The 22,625-nt window shown below is 34.1% G+C and overlaps 1 protein-coding gene across 2 annotated transcripts in view; it reads right to left on the bottom strand.

Annotated features, from left to right (window-relative positions):
• Positions 1-22,625, bottom strand: part of LOC111161373 (MNAT1, CDK activating kinase assembly factor) — a 209,836-nt gene that overhangs the window by 63,245 nt on the left and 123,966 nt on the right. For both annotated transcript variants that reach the window (XM_022524991.1, XM_022525000.1), the window contains one exon: positions 10,951-11,072. In XM_022524991.1, the coding sequence (XP_022380699.1) occupies positions 10,951-11,072 (122 nt within the window). The remainder of the gene's footprint in view (positions 1-10,950; positions 11,073-22,625) is intronic.

The raw sequence follows: 22,625 nt of genomic DNA, 5'->3' as shown, positions 1-22,625 counted from the left end.
TCCCCAATTCACTCTGCTCCAGACAATGCTCCAGATTCTCCTCCTCATACACACTCCCACCTCAGGATCTTTGCACTTACACTTCATTCTGACTCTCCCCATGATATCACATGATTGGCTTCTTTGCTTAATTCATGTCTGTTCAAATATCTTCCTACAAAAGATTCTATCAGTACCTACGTAAAAATAGCACTCTCTTCCAATCACTACATATCCCTTTAATCCTTCTGTACTTGTCTTTAAAGCATTAATTACCATCTAAAGATTCATTAGTATATTTTAGTTGTTGGCTTTACCCCAGCACAATGACAGTAGATGTTCTCTCTGTTTTGCTCACTGCTATTTTCTTAGTACCTAGAAGAGTAAGTGCTACACAGAAGGCACTCCATAACTGAATGAAAAACAAAAGTAAAGAAATTGTTAAATAACCAACTGTTTTCTCAATTAGCATGAGCTAAATACTGTAAGATTTCATTTTCCAATGGAGACAACTATATATTTATGTGTGTGTGCGTGTGTTCTACTGAATTTTATAATGATTTGGGAAGAATTGACCAAATTCCAATAGTAAACTGCAAAAATCTGAATTAAAACTATATTTCACTGGAATAATTTGTTATGATTTTATTAAACTAAATAATTTGGTTTATTTAGTGCTGTTTTCTAAGATTAATTTTTAAATATATGTATTTTAATTAATATTATGATTTAATAGTCTTAAAGTCCTTACTACAAAAAACTATTCTGGAAACAACTGCATAATTACATTTCCTCAGTGACCTTATAATCTCGTGAGCATTTACTCTAGACTAAACAGCCTCATTCAGCTGCCCTGTGTCTGACTGCCGATGAAAGAAGCTTGTTTGACAACTGCTTCAAGCAGAAACATATTTTTTCCATGAATGCATAAAAAAGATTTAAAACTTACCAGACTAGAGCCAGACTAGAACTTTAAGCACAAAGGTTCATGTTAGATGTGTGAGTTGATTTCTAATTCAAATGCCAAGAAAAACAGATACTAAAGACATTTTCCTGTCACAGCCAGTGAAAAAAAGTTAATTTAGTAATTATATTCATAATTACAGAATATGACATATATCATATATTATATACACATACATACTGCAGTCTTTTTTGTGACTTTTTAATTTTTCCATATTCTTTGGTTTTTCAGTATCCCTAACACTTTTTATAAAACTAACATAAACTTAGGTGGACAGCATCAAAAACAAAGATAAAACAAACACCTTTTTTCATTTTTAGATAACCCATAACAACAGGTAAAGACCCTGACCAAAAACCAGCAATTTCTTCAACGTGACTTAAAAAAATGCTTCTCCAAAATGGTAAGAAAAATCACTGATCAAACACTTGGAAGCATCAGAAACAAGAAACTGCAGCTATCAGAACCAGATAACACCGGGTCAAGAAGTTCTAGCCAAATTCAACATAATACAAAACTGAAGTCAGACATAGAGCATTTAAAAGAAAAAATTCATTTTTTCAGATGATTCACTTCCAAATAAAACCCAGACATTCACCTAAGAGAAGAAAATAATTAGAGCTCAGTAAAGCAGCCACATACAAAATGAAAATATAAGAATCAAAAAGCACAATGAAAATAATTTTTGTAACAGTACCAAAACTATAATAAAAAATTAATTTTTAAGTGAGATATATGAAAACTCAATGAATTTTAAATACCCATTCTTTTCTAATCAGTTTATAAGTTTAAAGCAATTCCAAATAAAATTCCAAAAGGAGTTGTGCTTGGTTATTATCTAAGTAGTGAGAAGAATGGCTATTCTTAGTTAAGTAGTTGGTGGGCTTTGGTTTGTTTACCTGTTTCACAACACTTTATTATGAAATTTTTCATATGTATAGAAAACTTGAAAGAATTGTACACTAATTTGCTGCTTTGGCCAACAAAGTTTACTTGGGATAATAAATGCATAAAAATGCTAAGACTACTGTGAAAAAGATAAATAGCAAAGGAAGACTTGTCCCACCATGGTAGGCAGAATTCTGAGGTTTCCTTCTGTGCGTCTTTGCAAAAATCCCTTCCCCATGGGTTGATATGATGGATTTCACTCCTGAGATTATATGGCAAAAGGGATTTTGAAGATGTAATTAAGATCTCAAATCAGCTGACTGTGAGTTAATAAAAAGGGAAATTATCTAGGTGAGCCAAACTTAATCAGGTAAGTAACCTTTAAAAGGAAGAGATTCAAAGTGATTTTCTCTTGCTGGCATTGAAGATAAAAGCTACCATGAGTTCTACATTGTGAAAAACCTAATTCTGCCAATAATATAAAAGCTTGGAAGACAACTCCTGCCCACCAAGCCTCGCTTACATGGAACCACAGCACCTGCTGACATTTTTACTACAACCATGCGACACTTGAGTTACAAGGATCTGGGTAACCCATACACTGACTGCTGACTCACAAACACTGAAAATGAATGAGATAAAAATGGATGTTGTTTTAAGCCACTTAAATTTGTGGTAATTTGATACACAATAGAAAAATAAATGCATCACTTAATATTAAAACTCAATGAATTTTAAATATTTTTTAATTTTTAAAAAATTTTTTTAAATTTTTAAATTTAAAACTTTTTTAATTTAAAATTTAAAACTTTTTTTAATTTAAAAATTTTAAATTTAAAAATAATTTTTTAAAAATTAATTTTTAAAAAAAAATTTAAATAATATTAAAACATATCATGAATTTAAATTAGTAATTATATGATACTGTTAAAAAAAACTGAAACAGATTAATGCAAAAGAAAGGGCAGTGGAGAAAAAGTTTTACTATATTAGTAAAACACATGAGTAGAAAAAAGTATTATTAGACATACTGGTCTGGGCCAATTGGTTTACCATGTTGAAAAATAAAGATTCGTTTATAGCTCCTTATAAACAAAATAAATTCCATATGGATTTAGTGATTAGATATAAAAACTGAAGCCACACAAAAATTAGAATATAAATATACATAAAGTTCGGGTTGGTTTAGGAGTTCCTGAGCAGAAGAACAATGGAGGGGCGCCTGGGTGGCTCAGTGGGTTAAAGCCTCTGCCTTCGGCTCAGGTCATGATCCCAGGGTCCTGGGATCGAGCCCCGCATTGGGCTCTCTGCTCTGCAGGGAGCCTGCTTCCTCCTCTTTCTCTGCCTGCCTCTCTGCCTGCTTGTGATCTCTGTCTGTCAAATAAATAAATAAAATCTTTAAAAAAGAAAAAAAAAGAACAATGGAAAGTCAATAGGACATCATCAATACAACCACTGCTCAGAATTAAAACTACTGCATATCATAAACAATGTAAGAATAAAAAACTAAGGGGTGCCTGGGTGGTGCATTCAGTTAAGCACCCAACTCCTGGTTTTAGTTTTAGTGGTTTTGGGGTGGTGAGATAATGCCCTACATCAGGAGAATCTCAAGCAGACTCTCCATGCTCAGTGCAGAGTCTGCTTGAGATTCTCTCTCCCTCTCCCCCTGCCCCTCCCACTCATGCACTCTCTCTCTCTTTCTCATAATTGAATAAATCTTTTTTAAAAAGAATTTTTAAAAATGAGGTGTGCCTGGGTGGCACAATCAATTAGCATCTGACTCTTAGTTTTGGCTCAGGTCAGGATCACAGGTTTATAGGATAGAGCCCTGAGTTAGGCTCTGTGCTCAGTGCAGAATCGGCTTGGGATTCTCTCTCTCCCTCTCATTCTGTCTCTCCCTGCACCCCCCCCATCCCAAAATAAATAAATAAATCTTTAAAAAAAAAAAAGAATAGAATTTTTTTAATAGTTTTTTTTTTTAATATTTTTTTTATTTGACAGAGATTACAAGCAGGCAAAGCGGCAGGCAGAGAGAGAGGAGGAAGCAGGCTCCCCGCTGAGCAGAGAGCCCAACTCGGGGCTCAATCCGGACCCCGGGACCATGACCTGAGCCAAAGGCAGAGGCTTAACCCACTGAGCCACCCAGGCACCCCGAATAAAATAGAATTTAAAATTCCAAGAGTTAATAGCCTTATTACACAGCTGACTCATATAAATAAATAAAGGAAAACAATACTATCCCAATAAAAAAAGGAGACAAGGGGAATAAACAGACAATTCACACATAGGAGGAAAGAGGAAAAGAAATTACTGGGTGGACTATGCCACAAATATAAAGACAATACGAGAATTCTAAGGAAAGGAAACAGCATGTTTAACAACACAAAAATATGTGAGCCACCATAAGGTTCTTAAGAAACACCAAGTATAAGGAGGTAGGGTATAGGAATATAAAGACAGGGTTCAGAATGTGCAGGTAATGATGAGCTACTGAAAGATATTAATAACAAACAGACATGACCAGACTGATGTATTAAAAAAAAGAGACATGACCAGATTGATATATTAGTCTTCCATGGCAACAATGAGGAAGTCCTTAAGAAGAGAGACAGTATTATAACAAAAAATTTGATAGAACAGGTTCAATGTCTTATCTCAAATTCTTAATATTTAAAGTTCTAATTTATCAATTGAAAAAAAAATACAGTTCTTAAGACAAAAGAAAAGTCATGAAAGCATCTCCAAGGTTACTGTGAAGGTGGATCTTCTATTCTGGGAACTATACCCTATCCTATTTCCTCAAGAATGAACACTTCTAATTGCTTTGCCAATAGTAATGGATCTGTTAATAGGTTAGTTACTTTTGGCTGGTTGGTTTTATCAAGGCAGTCTATGGCTACACAAGAAAACAAAATTAATAGGTGCTGATAGAAATCAAACGAAAAACTATCTTCTAATTACCATTAGTTTCTAGTTAACTAAGTCAATTCAATACAACTATTACTGTCACACATTTTTTCACTATTAATTATGTAGTAATAGCTAACTAATCTTAGCATCTGATAAGGAAGCACCATCAGACTTCAAATCTGTTTTTTAAAGCTCTCAAAACTTGGGGCACCTGGCTGGCTCAGTCAGTAGAGCATGCAACCCTTGATCTTGGGGTTGTAAATTCGAGCCCACACTGGGTGTAGAGATTACTTAAAAATAAAAATCTTGGGGCGCCTGGGTGGCTCAGTGGGTTAAGCCTCTGCCTTCGGCTCAGGTCATGGTCTCAGGATCCTGGGATTGAGCCCCACATCCAGCTTTCCGCTCAGCAGAGCCTGCTTCCCCCTCTCTGCCTGCCTCTCTGCCTACTTGTGATCTCTCTCTCTCTCTCTCTCTCTGTCAAATAAATAAATAAAATCTTTAAAAATAATAAAAAAATAAAAATCTTAAGGTGCTCCTGGGTGGCTCAGTTAAACGTCTAGCTCTTGATTTCAGCTCAGGTCATGATCTCATGATTAGTAAGATCGAGCCACACATGGAGTTCCACACTCAGCATGGAGTCTTCTTGGGATTCTCTCTCTCCCTCTCCCTCTGTCCCTCTCAAATAAATAAAATCTTTTAATAAAATAAAAAATTTTTAAAAATCTTTGAAAAGATTTAAGATTTATTTTAAAATAATAGGAAAATAGGAAATCATAACTGATAGCACACACTTATATCAGTTGTATTAATAGAAGAGATCATAAAGATCCTATTTCATCTTATAAAACAAGTTTTTCCTTATGTTTGTAAAAAGCTCACAAGTGAATAGCTCATATTGAATAAATCACTTCCATCTTCCTAAAACAGTAGAGGTATCTGATTAAATAATGAAAAATTGATTAACAAAATTGGTAAGCACTCATAATTTATATCAGTTAAGGAAATAACTCATCTTTGGATGGAGGGTAGTAAAATATTAAGTAGAAATCCAGTTGATTATTAAAAAGACAGTCTCAGAGTGCCAATCAACGAGAATACTAGACTAACCACGAAAGCCACTGTCTAGGGAATTTCAATTAGCAGTTAAGTTTTCCCAAAGCATTCTCCCAATGGCAGAGAACTAACAAACTTGTTTACATATTGCCTTAAGCAAACCAGAAGAGTACTACCAGTCCAATGTGAACTATAATTATACATTCATAATACCTTCCTGAATGAAAAATTTTCATTTATTCTTTTTCTGCTTCTCAAGTTTAACTAACTGTAAAGAAGATCTTAGTAAAAAAAAAAAAAAAACTCCAAAAATTTTGTGACAATGTACTTTTGATTTCATCCTTTTACAAAGTTATATATATGGAAAAAAGTGTAGTTCTTTGGAGACACGATGCTACCCAAGACCTTAAATCACCTGCTCCCCAAAATATATAATTAAAATTATTCTGAAAGTGCTTGCACCCATACTTTTGCACTAGCTAAAGTGAAAGTGCAAAGTGTACCCTTCCTAACTTCACCAAGTCACACAGATTTCAAAGCAGATATAAGAAAATAGAAATAAGGGGTGCCTGGGTGGCTCAGTGGTTAAAGCCTCTGCCTTTGGCTCAGGTCATGATCTCAGGGTCCTGGGATCAAGTCCCGCATCGGGCTCTCTGCTCAGCGGGGAGCCTGCCTCCTCCTCCTGTCTCTCTCTGCCTGCCTCTCTGCCTACTTGTGATCTGTCTGTCAAAAAAAAAAAAAAAAAAAAAAAAAAAAAAAAAATCTTTAAAAAAAAAAATAGAAATAAGTAATTTATTCTGTTTGCCTCTATTGAAAAATTGATCTTGTTCCCTCTGTAGGATAACATAATATAAAATGGAAATTTTGTTGTAATAGGAAAAGAGAGAGGAAGAGAAACTAGAGGACTGGGGGAAGTGGGAGATCTCGCCATAAAGGGATAAATGGGGCATATTTAAATGCAAGACATGGACAACTTTTAGGACAGATGTGTAATTATTATTACTTTAGTCAATTTAAATTTATATTCCTTCTACCCTAAAAGCAACACCTTTGAGGATATAAATCATTCTTTAAGAAGTCACTTCACAGAACAAATTCTTCAGTTTCTCTCTAAATGTTTCTGAAAGTTGTATTAGGTAAAGATATATCCTTAGATTTATAAAGTTTAATAAGAAAAAATAAGATAGCATATAGCTTCAAATAATAATTCCAGAAGAGAACATGAACTAATAGTATAAGAAATCAATTTAGAATTTATTTTAGCAGCTGTTTCAGTATGAGGTCAGAACATCACCAAAAAGACTGCTTGAGCTGATCCAAGCTCCAAACACTAAAGCTGTCTGTATCGAATACAATTCCTTTCTCAAGGTAGAAGGCTAAAGAGATGTGGGATGAATTCTATCTCGGTAGATAAATAGTTCTAAATCAGGAAAAAGTTTCTTTAGCAATTCTACTATCAATGTTGATGATCTAGAAATTCCTGCACTGCTTAGCCACGAATGGCTAAAAGAAACGATTACCAAATTAAGGTTTATTAACTTAAACATACATGTTTATTTGAAATCAGAACAATTTGCCCTTGTAACTATTGTGGGTACAGAATATACGTATAGTTTCTGCTGAGAAAAGCAAAAGTCTACTTCGAGAAATTCTGGGGGCACCTACATGGCTCAGTCAGTTAAGTGTGTCTTTGGCTCAGGTCCTGATCTCCACGTCCTGGGATGGAGTCCTGCCACTTGGTGGGGAGTCTGCCTCTCCTTCTCCCTCTGCCAGGGAGCCCCCTACCAACCCCAGTGCATATGCACATGTGTTCTCTCTCTCAAATAAATAAATAAAATCTTAAAAAAAGAAAAAAAATTCTGGAACTAACTGTATTCTAAATACTCAATGGTTAATGAAAGTCCCCCACCCACCAACACACACACACACACACACACACACACACACAATCCAGCCTCCTTTATTTAGGTTCAAATAAGATTTCATGCATAAAAACCTTGGGAAAAGTACAAATGCTATGGTTATATCTTATCTAAAGGACACCTACCCTACATTTTAAAATCTAAATCATAATGGTAAAGGCAAAAGGAAACCAAAAAGGGGTCCAAACAATCAGAAGAGTTGCCAACGTTTATTAAATTTAACAATTTACTCAAAATTGTTGGGAAAAAAGCAATCAAGCTACATCTATTTCATACAAATTTCTAAGAGTTAGTTAAATACACACATATATATTATAGCAACAGCACCACCGTAGCAGATTAAAAGAGGAAGATAAGGGGGATATACCACTGAAAAGACCCAATAAAATTTGGCAATAACAGAACACTAAATACAAGAGGAAATAAACTTAAAAACAAACAAACAGCCAGGACTCAACTGCTGGGAAAGGCAAAGGTTGGCTGCCACTGGGGGAAAAGTAGAAAACCTTCTGTCACCCTCCTCAACTCTATACTGACACAGACAAAAGCCTTACAGCTACTGAGGAAAGGGAAGAAACCAATTCTTACCTGTGCTAACACAATGATGCAAAGTGGGCGGGGTGGGAGGGGTACAGAAAACTGTCTTACAGCCAACACCTCCCATGCCTACCAACATAAGAGAGTTCAGTTATGGGGCTGGGAGAGGAAAAGCAAACCTGCCTGCTCTCCAAAATAAGAAACAAAAGTTGTTCGCCTCTAGGAAAGAGACAGATACACCAAGAAAGCACTACCCTGAGGTTCTAGCATGCAAGACCTCCTAAGGCTAAAAGCTGGAACAGGAGAACCAAGAAATCCCCTTGTTCCCATCACAAAACTAACTCCAAGAGGAAAAAGCAGTCTGTTGCTGGGGAGGAGCACCAAGAGAGAACGCTTATGTGGCTCAGGTGGCCAGAGACTATTGCTGAAAACTGAGACTGGAGCAAGACTGAAAAGATCCCTCCAGCACTCCAAGCCTCATACTAGGTACAAAGTGGCAAGAGACTATCTGGAAGAGGTTGAAGCCTATGAGCAACAACTGGAACAACAACAAAACCCAAACTAAAATCAAACTATCTACTTAATACTCAATTCCCTATCCTAATGCCCTGACAGAAAAAAAGGACATAAATATTTCAGGGTATAAATCTCAGTTTCTGCTGTTCTGTCACACAGAATATCCAATACTCAAACAATAATTATAACAAATACAAGAAATCGGGAAAAATAAATCTATCATCATGACATAAACTAATCAACAGAACCAGACCAAGAGATGTTGGATATCAAAGAGGCACTTTAAGTTAAAAAACCTAGAGGGAAAAAGATAGAGAACATGTATAAACAGGGAATTTCAGAAAAGAGATGAAAATTATAAAAAGGAATGATATGGAAATGCTAGATATAAAAATAGCAAGATCAAAAAGAATTCCTTTGATAAAAAAAAAATCTGTGAAGAAATAATGGTTGAGATATTTACAAAATAAAAACAACAAATTACAGATCCAAGTACAGAGAAACTTGGAAAGTTCAGAGAAACTCTATTTTTAAATATAATGCCAGTTCCTTATAGAAAACATATAATAAATCTTATTTTTGGTATAATCTGGCAATCTCTGCTTATTATTTAGAATATTCAGATCTGTGCTTTCCAATATGGGAGCCACTCATCAAAATGGTTATTTAAACTAAACTGAATAAAATATAAAATTCAGTTCTTCAATTGCAATGCCACTTTATGTACACTGTAAGAACATTACAACAAGTTATTTCCTCTTCTATCCTTGGCACTAACTGTTGTCACACATTTTACTTGTGCACTGTTATTACGCATGCCCATTTCCATAATCTTTCAAATGTAATTCTGATGACAAAACTATTAGAAAATGAAAAACCCTGTAACAAAGGAATACTATTTTAAATACTTTGTCTTCACTAAAATAAAAGTAAAGATTTTTTAAAAACTTATTTTAAAGATCTAGAATTCTGGCTCTTGTTAACCCAATAAGAGATAAGAAACCAACGTCTTTAACACGAATAACTTTTTACATCATGAAACCCTATATTGTCTATCTCGAGTTTCAATTTTAGCACTTAACACAAATTATTTAGTAAATCTGTTATTTCAGACTCAAACGGGTTTTTAGGTTTTGTTTCACATCTCCTTAGCTTCATGTTTGGAAGATGCAGGACCTTAAGAGAATATAGAACTAAAGAAAATAAGATCTACTAAATAGCAGATTAGTAAATTATCTATCATTTTAATAGTCACGAACTTGGAGGCTCCAGTTGCATATGTATAATACTGAGAGTCATGTTCAAGATTTTGGTATTGAAGATGCATACAGTTTTCTTTTGTTGTTTTGGTTTTGGGGGGCTTTTTGGTATATAGGTTTTATTATTTATCTATCTTGTTTTTGCTGCTAGGGTGCTTTTTAAATTACTTTTTAATGACTTGTTTCACTGTACCCATTATTTCTTTTCACATTATATTCTTTACACTATTTTACTTTGCTAAGAAGCAATGGTTTCTAGATCATCTTTTCATTCAAAACTTTAACTTGAGATACCAGACTAAGACATGAATTGTTCCCCAATGAAGTCTGGCCTGCACTTTTCAAGTACACTATAGACACCCACCTGCTTCCCTGAGACAGACTGTGATCTTCTCCATTGCTCAAAAGAGTCACCATCCCAGGTTCATTTCCAAAACAGATGCATATAATATGGCTTTTGAGCCACTGGGCCAGCCATACATTATACCTTTGACTAAAATACTTTGTGGCTCATTTCTCATAAATATAGTTATACTGTAAATAGCAGACAATGAATAAATCTACTCTTTTTCATGGCAAAGTCAACTCTCATATTTTTACTGGCTTACTAATGACTAAATTAAGCTCCTATTTTTAAAAAATTACAGAGTAAGCTGAAAATGAACAGTTACTTCAATATGGCTGCCAACAACATCATTAAAAAGAACTAATATAAACCAATCTTAATCTTAAAAGACCTAACAAAACATACAAAAAATGTGTACACTTACTATTAGGCATTCATTTTTCACAAAAGAGTAAAGTGCTAAACTTCAAAATCTAAGAATTTTTTTTAAAGTATAACTTAAACTTAAATAAACTTAAATACTAACAGATAAGCCTTAAACATTAGTCCCTCAAAGAGAAGTTCCTAGACACTTACCCAAGTCTTCCTAACATCTCAAGCTCAGGAACTTGCGGTCCACACGTCTCTATCTGCAGTGGTTGATATTCATATAGAGCTTCTTCAAGCTTTTGAATAGGTGCTAATGAAATATGCTGACCCTGTTAGAAAAATGAAGGAAAGCAATACCTTTTAATAATACTTCCATATTACTACATCTTTGCAGACAAAACTCCTTCCTCACTTTAATAATATTATCCTGGGACACCTAGGTGGCACAGTCAGTTAAGCATTGGACTCTTGGTTTCCACTCACATTGTGATCTCAGGATCCTGGAACTGAGCCCTGAGTCGGCTCCCTGCTCAGCGTGGAGTCTGCTTAGAACTCTCTCCCTCTCCCTCTGACCTTCCCCTACTCTAAAATAAATAAATATATATATTTTTTAATTTAAAATAAAAAATAAAAATATCCATGGGGAGGTCTTGCTGGCTCAGCCAGTGGAGCATACAAGTGTTGATCTCAGGGTCCTGAGTTTGAGCCCCATACTAGGTGTAGAGTAATTTTAAAAGGAAATAAAATTTAAAAATATTATCCATGAAGTCTGCCAATTCATGGGTACAATTCATTATATTACTGAAATCCACATTTTATAGTTTATAGTAATTTACATATAATTTGAAAGAAAACTGGGGGGCTTGGGTGGCTCAGTTGGTTAAGCAGCTGCCTTCAGCTCAGGTCATGATCTCAGGGATGGAGCCCCACATAGGGCTCCCTGCTCAGTGGGGAGTCTGCTTCTCCCTCTCCTACTGCCTCTCCCCAGGCTTGTGTGTTCTCTCTCTCTCTCTCACGCACTCTCTCAAATAAGAAAATAAATCTTAAAAATAAATAAGAATAAAAGAAGAAAACCAAATCCATCATTAAATTCAAATTTAGCCTTAAAGAATATAGCTATTCAACATCAATGGTAGAATTCAGCAAATATAAAAGCTCAGTCCATCCTCACATTTTCCTACTTAATTACACAGCTCTGAGAGTTTTGGTAAAATCAGTGTTTTCTTGAAAGCCCTAATTAGGGAAAAACACTAATGAAATTCTCCTCCACAAAATTTTGCCACATAAACATCTACTCTCTTAAGTCTTTACAATGAAATCAAGGTTACTTACCAAAAATGTGTATATGATAGCTACTTACATACACACACTGGGGATTTTGTGCTATAAACTAAATTGAATGAAACATCTAGGATTTTTCTGTAAACAAATAATTACTGAATAACCAAAAGAAAAGCACTGTGTTTGATTACACACATACAAAATAAAATGCCATTCAGCCATATAACATCATTAAACTGAGGTTTATCATACATGTGAGCGTAGATTCTTTTTTTTTTTCTGAGCATGGATTCCAGTTTTCAAAAATCCCTATTTTTTATATTGTCCATGTTTTCAGATTCTAAGTCTAGTTCTGTTCATCTTTGTATAGTGTTCAAGTTCTTTATTCCCTAACTTTTTAATAAAAACTAGCTCCTCTAGTTATTTATTCCACCATTTTCTAGTTTATTTCTGTTGTTACCTCCCTTAGTTTCCTTTTCCCCTAAATTACTAATACAGTACATTTTTCTCTTTTATTTACAAAAATTAACAAATAAAAACCATGACTTAAAAGTGATAAAGTGCAACTGAGGCAGTGAGGAACATGACAATGTTTGTATCTGACTTGCGGTTTTTCTCTTCAACAAGTTTTAATCCCATTTAGCATCACCCTAGCTAGTTCACTGTCATGTATTAATAACTTCCCTGACAAGGTGACCTCAAAAGTCCTTCATCAAACATTGACAAAGGACTTGAATAGACATTTCCCCCAAAGATATACAAACTGCCATTAAGCACATGAAAAGATGCTTAACAACACTGGTCATTAAGAAAATGCAAATCAAAACCACAATGATACGCCACTTAACACCCATGACTATTTAGGATGGCTATTATCCAAAACAAACAAACAAATAAAACCACAGAAAATAACAAGTTTTGGCAAGGGTGTATAGAAATTGGAATGAATGTGCATTGCTGATGGGAATGTAAAATGGCACAGCCACTATAGAAAACAGGATCATGATTCCTCAAAATATTAACTATAGAATTACCATTCGAGCCAAAAATTCCATTCTTGGGTACATACACAAAAGTAGTAAAAGCAAGAATAGAACAAATATTTGTACACCCATGTTCATAGCATCATAATTCACAGTAGCCACAGGAGCAACCCATGTGTCCATGGATGGATGAATGAATAGACCAAATGTGACATATACACACAATGGAATATTATTTAGCCTTAAAAAGGAAGAAATTTTGACACATGTTAAAACATAGGTGAATCTTAAAAATATGCTAAGTGAAAAAAGCCACTTACAAAAAGACAAACATTATATGATTCCAATTACCTGAGGTTGCTAGCGTAGTCAAACTCATAGAAACAGAAAGTAAAATGGTGGTTGCCAGAAGCTAGGGTGAGGCAAGAAGGGGATGGGGTGTTAGTATTTAATAGGTATAGAGTTGTAGTTGGAAAAGACTGAAAAAGTCTGGAGATGAATATGCTACAATATGAATGTATTTGATATCAAGAACCATATACTTGGGGGCCCTAGATGGTGGAGTCAGTCAATCATTTGACTCTTGGTTTCAGCTCAGTTCATGATCTCATGGTCCTGAGATAGAGCCCCATGTTGGGCTCCAGCTAAGCATGGAGTCTGCTTGAGATTGTCACTCACTCTTCCCTTCTTGCTCATTCTCTCTCAAATAAATAAATCTTTAAAAAAAAAAAAAAAAAAAAAAAAAAAAAAGAACCATATCCTTAAAAAGAGTTAAAATGGTAAAATTTATTTCATACATATTTTATCACAATTTTTTTAAATGGGTTTTAGATATTCTATTTACTCATTTACCTGGCTAGAGTAATACACAGGAAAAAAAGAAGTGAAATACCTAGAAAACTCTGTTAACATTATGTTAACCCTTAACCTCCATATGTTTCACAGCTTTTCTAAATAAACATCAGACTGTCAAGCTAAATCTTATACTATCTCACAGAAATCCAGTCTGTGAACAATGAAACTGAGCACAGGGGGTTACATAGGTTAAGAAAAGGACTGCCTAAGCCGGTTATTTTGAGTGACATTTTGACATTCCTGTTTCAAAGTGTCTTCTTCATAAGCTGCCAAGTACTAAATTCTCCTGCCATTATGATATAAAAATTCCAGAATATTATGATATAAAAATTCACATTGTTAGGTTTGGGGGGGGTGAAAAAGAAAAATTACAAGAATTAAAGGAGGAAAATTTAGAGTCCTACTAAATTACTCCATTTGCATTTTATAAATCACGCAAGGCCTAGAAAAGATGATACACAATGGGTATTTTCAAGAGCTAGAATACTTTCCAGAGAAAATAATATTCAAAAAGATAGACTCTCTTAAGCCATTACAGTGGAAACATACTAAAGTGATTGTTCACTAAATACCAACAATAAAACCCAAGTTACTAAAGTTAAGAAATCATATAATGCAAAATCTTTTCTGCAAGTTTGTGGGCACATAAAAGATCACCTAATATAATAACAGTTAACATTATTTACTCAGTGCCCAGCACTGGTCTAAGGACTTTTTATGCATTATTTCATTAGTATTCATAACAGTTTTATGAGATAAATACTATTACTCCTACCTTACAGATAAGGAACAGGGGTTTATATATGTGACTTGGCAAGGTCATTCTGTATTAATGGCAGGTTGAGAATTAGAAGCCATTTCTGTTAGATTCTAAAGCCTGTGTTCTTTTCCCCTAACTTCCTTATTTTATGAAAAAAGAGCCATTTAAAATATAAATTTTCCAAAAGTCATGTAGTAAGAGTCAAATCTCCTAATTCCTGTCCAGTATGGGTTCTACCATATAATTTTTAATATCTTATTTTTAGATAATATAGTGATGGTTGCTCAATTTAAAAGTTTGATCTTAATAAGTAAACCCTAGATCAAGATAAATTTTTATACAAATTCTAATAACTTAGATTTGGTCAAAAGAACACAGGCTCAAAAGGATTTTTTTTTAAATTACGGCACTTAGAGGGCGCCTGGGTGGCTCAGTTGGTTGAGCGACTGCCTTCGGCTCAGGTCATGATCCTGGACTTCTGGGATCGAGTCCCGCATCGGGCTCCCAGCTCCTTGGGGAGTCTGCTTCTCCCTCTGACCTTCTCCTCTCTCATGCTCTCTCTCACTCATTCTCTCTCAAATAAATAAATAAAATCTTTTTTAAAAATTATGGCATTTAGAGAACATTAAACATCACTCAGTGGTAATTCTGTTTACCATGAGAATGATAAAAACAAAGTTCATAAATGATGCACAACTGAGCTTTGTAACGGTCAATCGATCTTTCCCAAAAAAAAACTTGGTGTGAGAAAGACGTCAAATTTCTCAAATCTAAAGCTGGGAAAGAACTTACAGGGCAATCATTGACATAATTAAAATTAAAATTAAGTCAGCAACAGACAAAATGTCATGCAAGTCCTATAAAGAAAGTGTTGGGGGTTTTTATGTTTTTTAATAAGATTTATTTGGGAAAGAGAGAGCGCAAGCACATATGCAGAGGGAGGAGCGAAGGAAAGGGAGAAGCAGACTCGCCACCGAGCAGGAAGCCCAACGTGGGGCTCAATCCCAGGACCCTGGGATCATGACCCAAGCAGAAGGCAGATGCCCAACCGAGCCACCCAGGTGCCCCAGTGTTGGCAGTTTTAAGTGACTGGAGGCAAAAGAGTATCTCAAAATCTGGATGCAAATTAGTAACTGAATGTGATATTTCCACCAAGACAGTAAGTATTATATTATCCAAATTATCAGATTAAGGAAATCAAACTACATGATGCACTAGTGATCTATCACAGCTGAATTAATGGACATTTCACCAAAGATGATACACAAATGGCAAATAAGTACATGAAAAGATGATCAACATCTGAGAAAAATGCAAATTACAACCACAACGAAATACTACTTCACCCACTAGATTGATTATAATCAAACAGACAAACAATAAAAAGTTTTACTGAGGATGTGAAGAAACTAGAACCCTTATACATTCTAATAAGCATGTACAAGGGTGCCACCACTTTGGAAATCAGTTCAGCAGTTTTTCTTTTTCTTTTTTTTTTTTCTAGATTTTATTTATTTATTTGACAGACAGAGATCACAAGCAGGCAGAGAGACGGGAGGAAGCAGGCTCCCCGCTGAGCAGAGAGCCCAACGCGGGACTTGATCCCAGGACTCCGAGATCATGATCCGAGCCGAAGGCAGCGGCCCAACCCACTGAGCCACCCAGGCGCCCCTCAGCAGTTTTTCTTAAGTATACAAATAATGTATTATGACTTAGTACTTCACAGGTGTCTAGCCAAGAGAAATGAAAACATACGACCACACAAAGACTTGTATGAGATATTCCTCGCAGCCTTATTCATAGTAGCCAAATAGTAGAAACAGTCTACATGTCCATCAACTGGTGAATGAGTTAGAAAATTAGGTATATTCAATACAGTATGAATATTAACTCATAATCTAATATTAATAAAATATGCTGAATACCATTCAGCAACAAAAGGAATAAAAAATTTTTATGTGCTGCGACATAAGTGAACTTCAAAAACATTATGCTAAGTGAAAGAAACCAGGCAAACAACTACATATTATAAGATTTCATTACACTGAAATGTCAAGCAAGGTAATTATACATGGTTATAATTTTAAGTATAATTTGAAATATATTCTTTAACTCTTCTTATTTAGCAAATTTCAAGTCTTCTATAAAAAATAGTTTATTATTTACTAAAACTTAACTGTTAGAGCATCCATACATAAAAATACTAAAAATGAAGGAGTATTGTTTTCTTTCACTTACCCACTACAGAAAGCCCGTGGATGCTTTTTATCCCTAGGCTGGAAAGGTGTCTTTAGCCACTTAAGAATTCATTTTAACAAAATTTCAGATGATACTGTGGTATCCCGTGGCTATCATCACCCATTCACATAACAAATACTGAATACTAACTGTATGTCCAAAACTAAAAACTCCAGCAGTGATCAAAACAGACACAAGCCCTGCACTCAGGGAGCTTATATTCTAATAACTTTCTGATGAGATTGTGCTTTCTACTTTTAAGTCTCTGAATTATCTAAATGCAAAACAAAAGCAAAAAACAAACCAAAAAAAAGAAAGAAAGAAAGAAAACAATGATAGTGGTAGTTGTCTTCATAAACTAAGTCCTCTCACATCTTAAATTTATCAAATCCTACAGGATGGGTCATACTACCAAAGGGAATTAAAAACCTGAATATTTCAGTGTTCTTGAAGCATTAAACCACTACAATCCTGGTTATTATTTCCAAAGAAATTATCTTTGGGCGCATTTTAGAAAATCAACTGTTTTTTCTGAAATACTATTTCTATGTTGGTTAGTGTCCTAATAATTTAAATATGTATGTGCACATACATACATGTGTTTTTCATTTGTGCATATATATGTATGCATCTGTATATGGATATAAATAGATTTTTTAATTATGTGGTGTGTGTATGTATTCTCACACAATTTTGCAACGGCATAGAGAATTATATACCTGGCACTGCCTTCAATCTGCTCACTCTAAGTAATATTTCCTTGGTAATTCAGTTGTTCTTAAATTTTCTGGGTAGCAAGCAGAACAATTTTTATACTATGCTGTTCTGGCCATTCTAGGGTGATATCAGCTTGTCATCGCTGCAACAGCTGCATAGTAATAACTTCCTGGTAGTGCAGAATTTTATGGTAAGTACAATTCATTTTTTCCCCCCATACAAATGTCTTTCTCTAATTTCTTTCAAAAAGTTATAGTAAACAGTATTAAGGTCAATGAGGGATAAGACCCTGCACGGTAAGAGGTAACTTTATATTTATGTTGGCACTGCCTCTAAACTAAAATGAACTGAGGGAGGGGTGCCTGGCTGGCTTAGTTGGTGGAGCATGTGATTCCTGGTCTCAGGGTTTTAAGTCTGAGCCCCACACTGGATATAGAGATTACTTAAAAATAAAATCTTATTTTAAAAAAAAATAAAATAAAATGAACGAGGTGATAAAACTCTCAGTTTCATCTTCATAATCTAAAATGGGGATTAGGAAGTGAACTGGGGGTTGGTCTAGATATTCTTCCAGGTCTAACCTGCTACGACTTCATGACCACTAAGTAGAAATAAGCCACTACCTCATAATGTGTCATAAAAATAAAAAGAATTTTCCCCAAATTTAATGTAGAATAATTTTATTCTAAATATACCAGAGAAACAGCCAGTGGGGAAAAAAGCATGAATCCCCAGATTCTCAAATCTCTGCTAGAATCATGAGACTATATTCACTTTCTGAATGCATGTTTTGTAATGAAAAGAATATACCTTTTTTCTAAAAATAAAAAAAAATAAAAATAAAAATAAAAATTATACGGTTTGCTCTTTTCAGCTTTCTAATGCTGAATTATTCTCACAAATCAGCCTTTATGAGCATTCCCTATCTCTTAAAATACGGTGCCTAATAGTTACAGGACCAATTTTTCTCCAGAATTTTCCTTCTCAAAAAAAGGCAGGTTTTTTTCAGAGTATGAAAAAAAGCTTCATCCTGAAGGAATAGCACCATATTTTCCTAGTTCTTTAGTGATGATCAGTTCCATTCAAATATGTAAGCTATGCTTTAAAACATTAAAGAAGAATTTCTATATCTAGCTGGGCTTGAGCTTCTTGTTCATCACTAGAAAGCAAATGGTCCTAAAACAGTTACTTCTTTGCTTGCCTAAGCCAAGTCTCCAAAAACAATTTCTATCACATTGGCTCTGGAAACCTCATCACAATCTAGTCACTACAGTGGAATTACTTTAAGGCTTTGTTAACTAAAGTCATTTGTAATTCCCTCACTACAACATACAACATTTAGTGTTCAAATTCACAGTGTTTTAGTGTTCAAAATCATCCTTTAATGATAATTGTTTTAAAATTATTATTGTTATACAAATATATTTGTGTATGTATTGTTATTATATATTTGCTTCTTACTATTACACAAACATAAATTATTCCTTGAGAAAAAACTTTAAAATTTAGCATATGTAGATACTTAAAATGGGGGGAAATTAGGAAACAATATCTTTTAAAAAGATTAATATTATTAAAGCATCTCAAATATCATCATAACCAAGCTCTACATATTTTTTTAAAAAAGCTTTCTATAAATTCCTTTGTGTTGGTATAGAACTACTATGGCTCATATAGAAACTAAATTCAACAATATGTTTGTGGACATACGCCATTAGTTTTCAGAAAGCCAAGGGTCTCAAACTACAGAGACGAACATGAAATACAAAGGAATAGCATTTGCCCCCCATGCTTCTACCTGTTTTGACTAAAATTCCATTCATACAAATTTATCTCCTAAAAAATGCAAAGATAAGACAGGAAAGAAACTAACAAGCTAGTTATCTCTGCCTCAGATAATTCTACACCTAAAAAATCAGAGAACTCCAAATGTTATATAGAAGGATTCTAAGTAATGTGACTGACTTAAATTCAACAAAGCTACAACAGTGAAGTCACATCTTATAGGTTCTAAGGTCAGAGTAAGGCAAAAAGGCAAAAATTGGTCAAAATAACCTCTCAAAAAAATCCCTTAAATAGCCCATAAAGTAAACTATACATTGCTCTATACATATTGTAATTGCTTTATATAAATAAACTAGTTTTTCCTCCAGCACTGGAATAGATGACCGTGTGTTCTGTGCAAAAGCAGATAAAGCAGTTGGCTTGTTTTTGCCAACCATACTTTTCTCCCTAGTTTTGTGTTTTCAACTTCAGTTGAATTCAAATAAGTTAAATGTACATATGATACGACTTGGTTACATATGATAGATATTTAAATGTTCATTCAACTGAATCCTTAGGGAAAAAAATGACATTTAAGATGGACTATGAAAGCTGAATGGGGCTGAAATGGAAGGGAAGAAAGATCATTTCTAGTGAAGGGAATTCAATTCTAAGGGCAGCTTCAGTACAGTAGTGAAAGTAGGAACCAGAACATAAATGATGGAAGGAAGAATGAGAATTGAGGAAGTAGAAACACTAAGCAAACATGATTATTATTTTTATTAAGTTATAAGATAAAATGAAAATAGATACAGCAGTAGCTTAAAGAAAAAATAGGGTCCAAGGAAGATATTTTATTTTCTTTTATTTTTGTGGTTCTAAGGTTTTATTTTTCCTTAAGTACTGATAAATGCGGTAGTGTTGAAAGCATTATTTTTACATTCTTTCTCTGATGCTTGTCTTGCTACTGAACTACCATTTGTTGCCAAGAGGACAGAGTGTCCAGCAAATTGTATCTGTTTCTATAAAAAGATCAGAAAAGAAAAACATCAAGAAGACTATTCGGTGAGACAAAACTTGCCTACTTAAAAGAGTCTGCATTAATTTTAAGAAAAAACAGAACTTGCTGGAAATTTTAAAAACTTTACAGACATACAGCATTTTAGTTAATTTGCTTTTAGTAATTACAAAAAAAGTTCCCAGAAAGAATTCTTATCTTGGCACTTTAGGTGAAATTTTAGTTACCAATAATAATGACAATTTATACGTAAGTCTACATTTCTGAATGTAATAAAGTAAAAAAATTGCTTTAAATAGTTCCCTACAAATACTACTATTATATTAGCAAAACAAAAAATACCACAAAGGAAGATTATTAGTCTTCTGGAGGAGAAATATTTTTTAGTGAAAAGGTAGCAGAAAGCTTGAATAATTAAAGGAATCTCATTTTATTCAGAACTAAACTTCCTGTGCCTAGTACACTGCTTGGTACATATTAGGAATGTTTGCATCATGAATGAACAAGTGTTTTGTAATGACCCACAGTATCCCACTTACTCCAATCCCCTACTCCAAAGTTATCCTCCCCAAAAACTAAATAACAAACTTAATTCTATTTGAGCTCATTTAACTACAGAATGAGCAGTTCCCAATGCCATTTCCATTGCAGAAAATAAGTAAAAACCTAAGCCCAGCTGGAACTGAGTTTATCCTTCTTCTGTCCTAAAAGGAAACAAATGGTATGAATACTGTAACCATCCCAAACTGCTCTCTTCAACCACACACAACCACTACCACCATCATCAGCACTGCCACCACCTTCACAAAAACCACCATGCAATTAGAGCTACATCCTTTTTTCCCTAAGATTTTATTTTTTCATGCAATCACCACACCCAACGTGGGTCTCAAACCTACAACCCTGAGATCAAGAGTCACATGTTCCACAAACTGAGCCAGCCAGGCACCCCAAACTCTACATTCTAAATACATAATAGAATAGAATGTTTAGGATTCTCTGATTCCCTTTTCACTTGCAGTTTTGCCTAAACTGTCTTTTACTAAAGTCATGCATATACAGAATGTGATTATTAACAGTGGGGTTCCATGCAAAGGACACAAAAATATTTACCAAACATCTACTATATGCTGTGCACAGTACTAGGCACTACACATACATTTGAAATAATTATTATTTTGCCTATTTTACAGGAAAAGAAACTGATGTTTCCCAAGGCCAAGTAACCTACCCAGATTTTAAAGCCTATACTGCCAAAATCCACCAAGCACTTTTCTGTTACAGGTCTGGAGTATGAAAATTCAGCTATTTATCCAAACATTTAGCGGATGATAGGCACTGTTAAGGTATGACAGAAGGATACACCACCAGAACTGATTCTATGTTAAGTATTTCACAACTTATCTTTATATTTATGAAACATAAAAAAGTCTGTCTCAAATAAATAAAATCTTTAAAAAATATATTAGTATATCAGTAGTTTTTAAATGAAAATTACCCTCATTCATTAAAACATATAATTTTACTTTCAGGAAATATTCACATTCAATTCTTCCATAATACATTGAGAATGATGCAAATTTCACCTATACCAAGATATGTGCTTCATCCTTTATTTTTTTCTTCATCTCTTTTAAATACTCTCTTAGTAGTTCAGGCTTCTTTTCGTAACAAGCAAAAATACTACCTTCCTCAAACAATAATACAAACTGGTGCCTTGTCTATAAATCCATGTAAATTGAATATAATTTGAAATATGGCCCAGAAAGAACATTTCAACTAGAAAGAAGACTTCCTAACAATGCAGAAATAAACTACCTTTCTAGACAGTTGACTATAATATCCCATCCTTTAAATCACATTTTACTATACTTTAACAGATCATTTTTCAAAATTTACAGATGTATTTTGTATTTATGATATGAATTACAAAAGCAATGCATAGAAATCACAATACTGGTAAATTTTTCAGGTGGGAGCATTATGTGTTCAGTAAGCATAAATGGTGGTTCCACAAATACAATAGTAGACAGACTATCACATAATTTATTTTTTAAAATTAAAAAAAATTTAACTTTATTTTATAATCTTCATATGTATATAAATACATACATGAATAAATAAAAATAGAGAGATATGCATTTAGTAAAACAGTGCCCCAGAGGACAAAGAAAGTAATTAGTATGGGAGACTTTAATGAACACAGCTTTGAAGCCCTTCTGGAAATTACATGCTTGATGAAAGCACTAACATTCTACCAGTTGCT

This window comes from Enhydra lutris, unplaced genomic scaffold, assembly GCF_002288905.1.
Source record: "Enhydra lutris kenyoni isolate GAN:26980312 unplaced genomic scaffold, ASM228890v2 scaffoldscaffold4, whole genome shotgun sequence".
Classification (NCBI taxonomy): Eukaryota; Metazoa; Chordata; class Mammalia; order Carnivora; family Mustelidae; genus Enhydra; species Enhydra lutris.
Note: the sequence above shows the minus strand (reverse complement) of the source record. Positions and strands in the feature narration are given on the sequence as shown.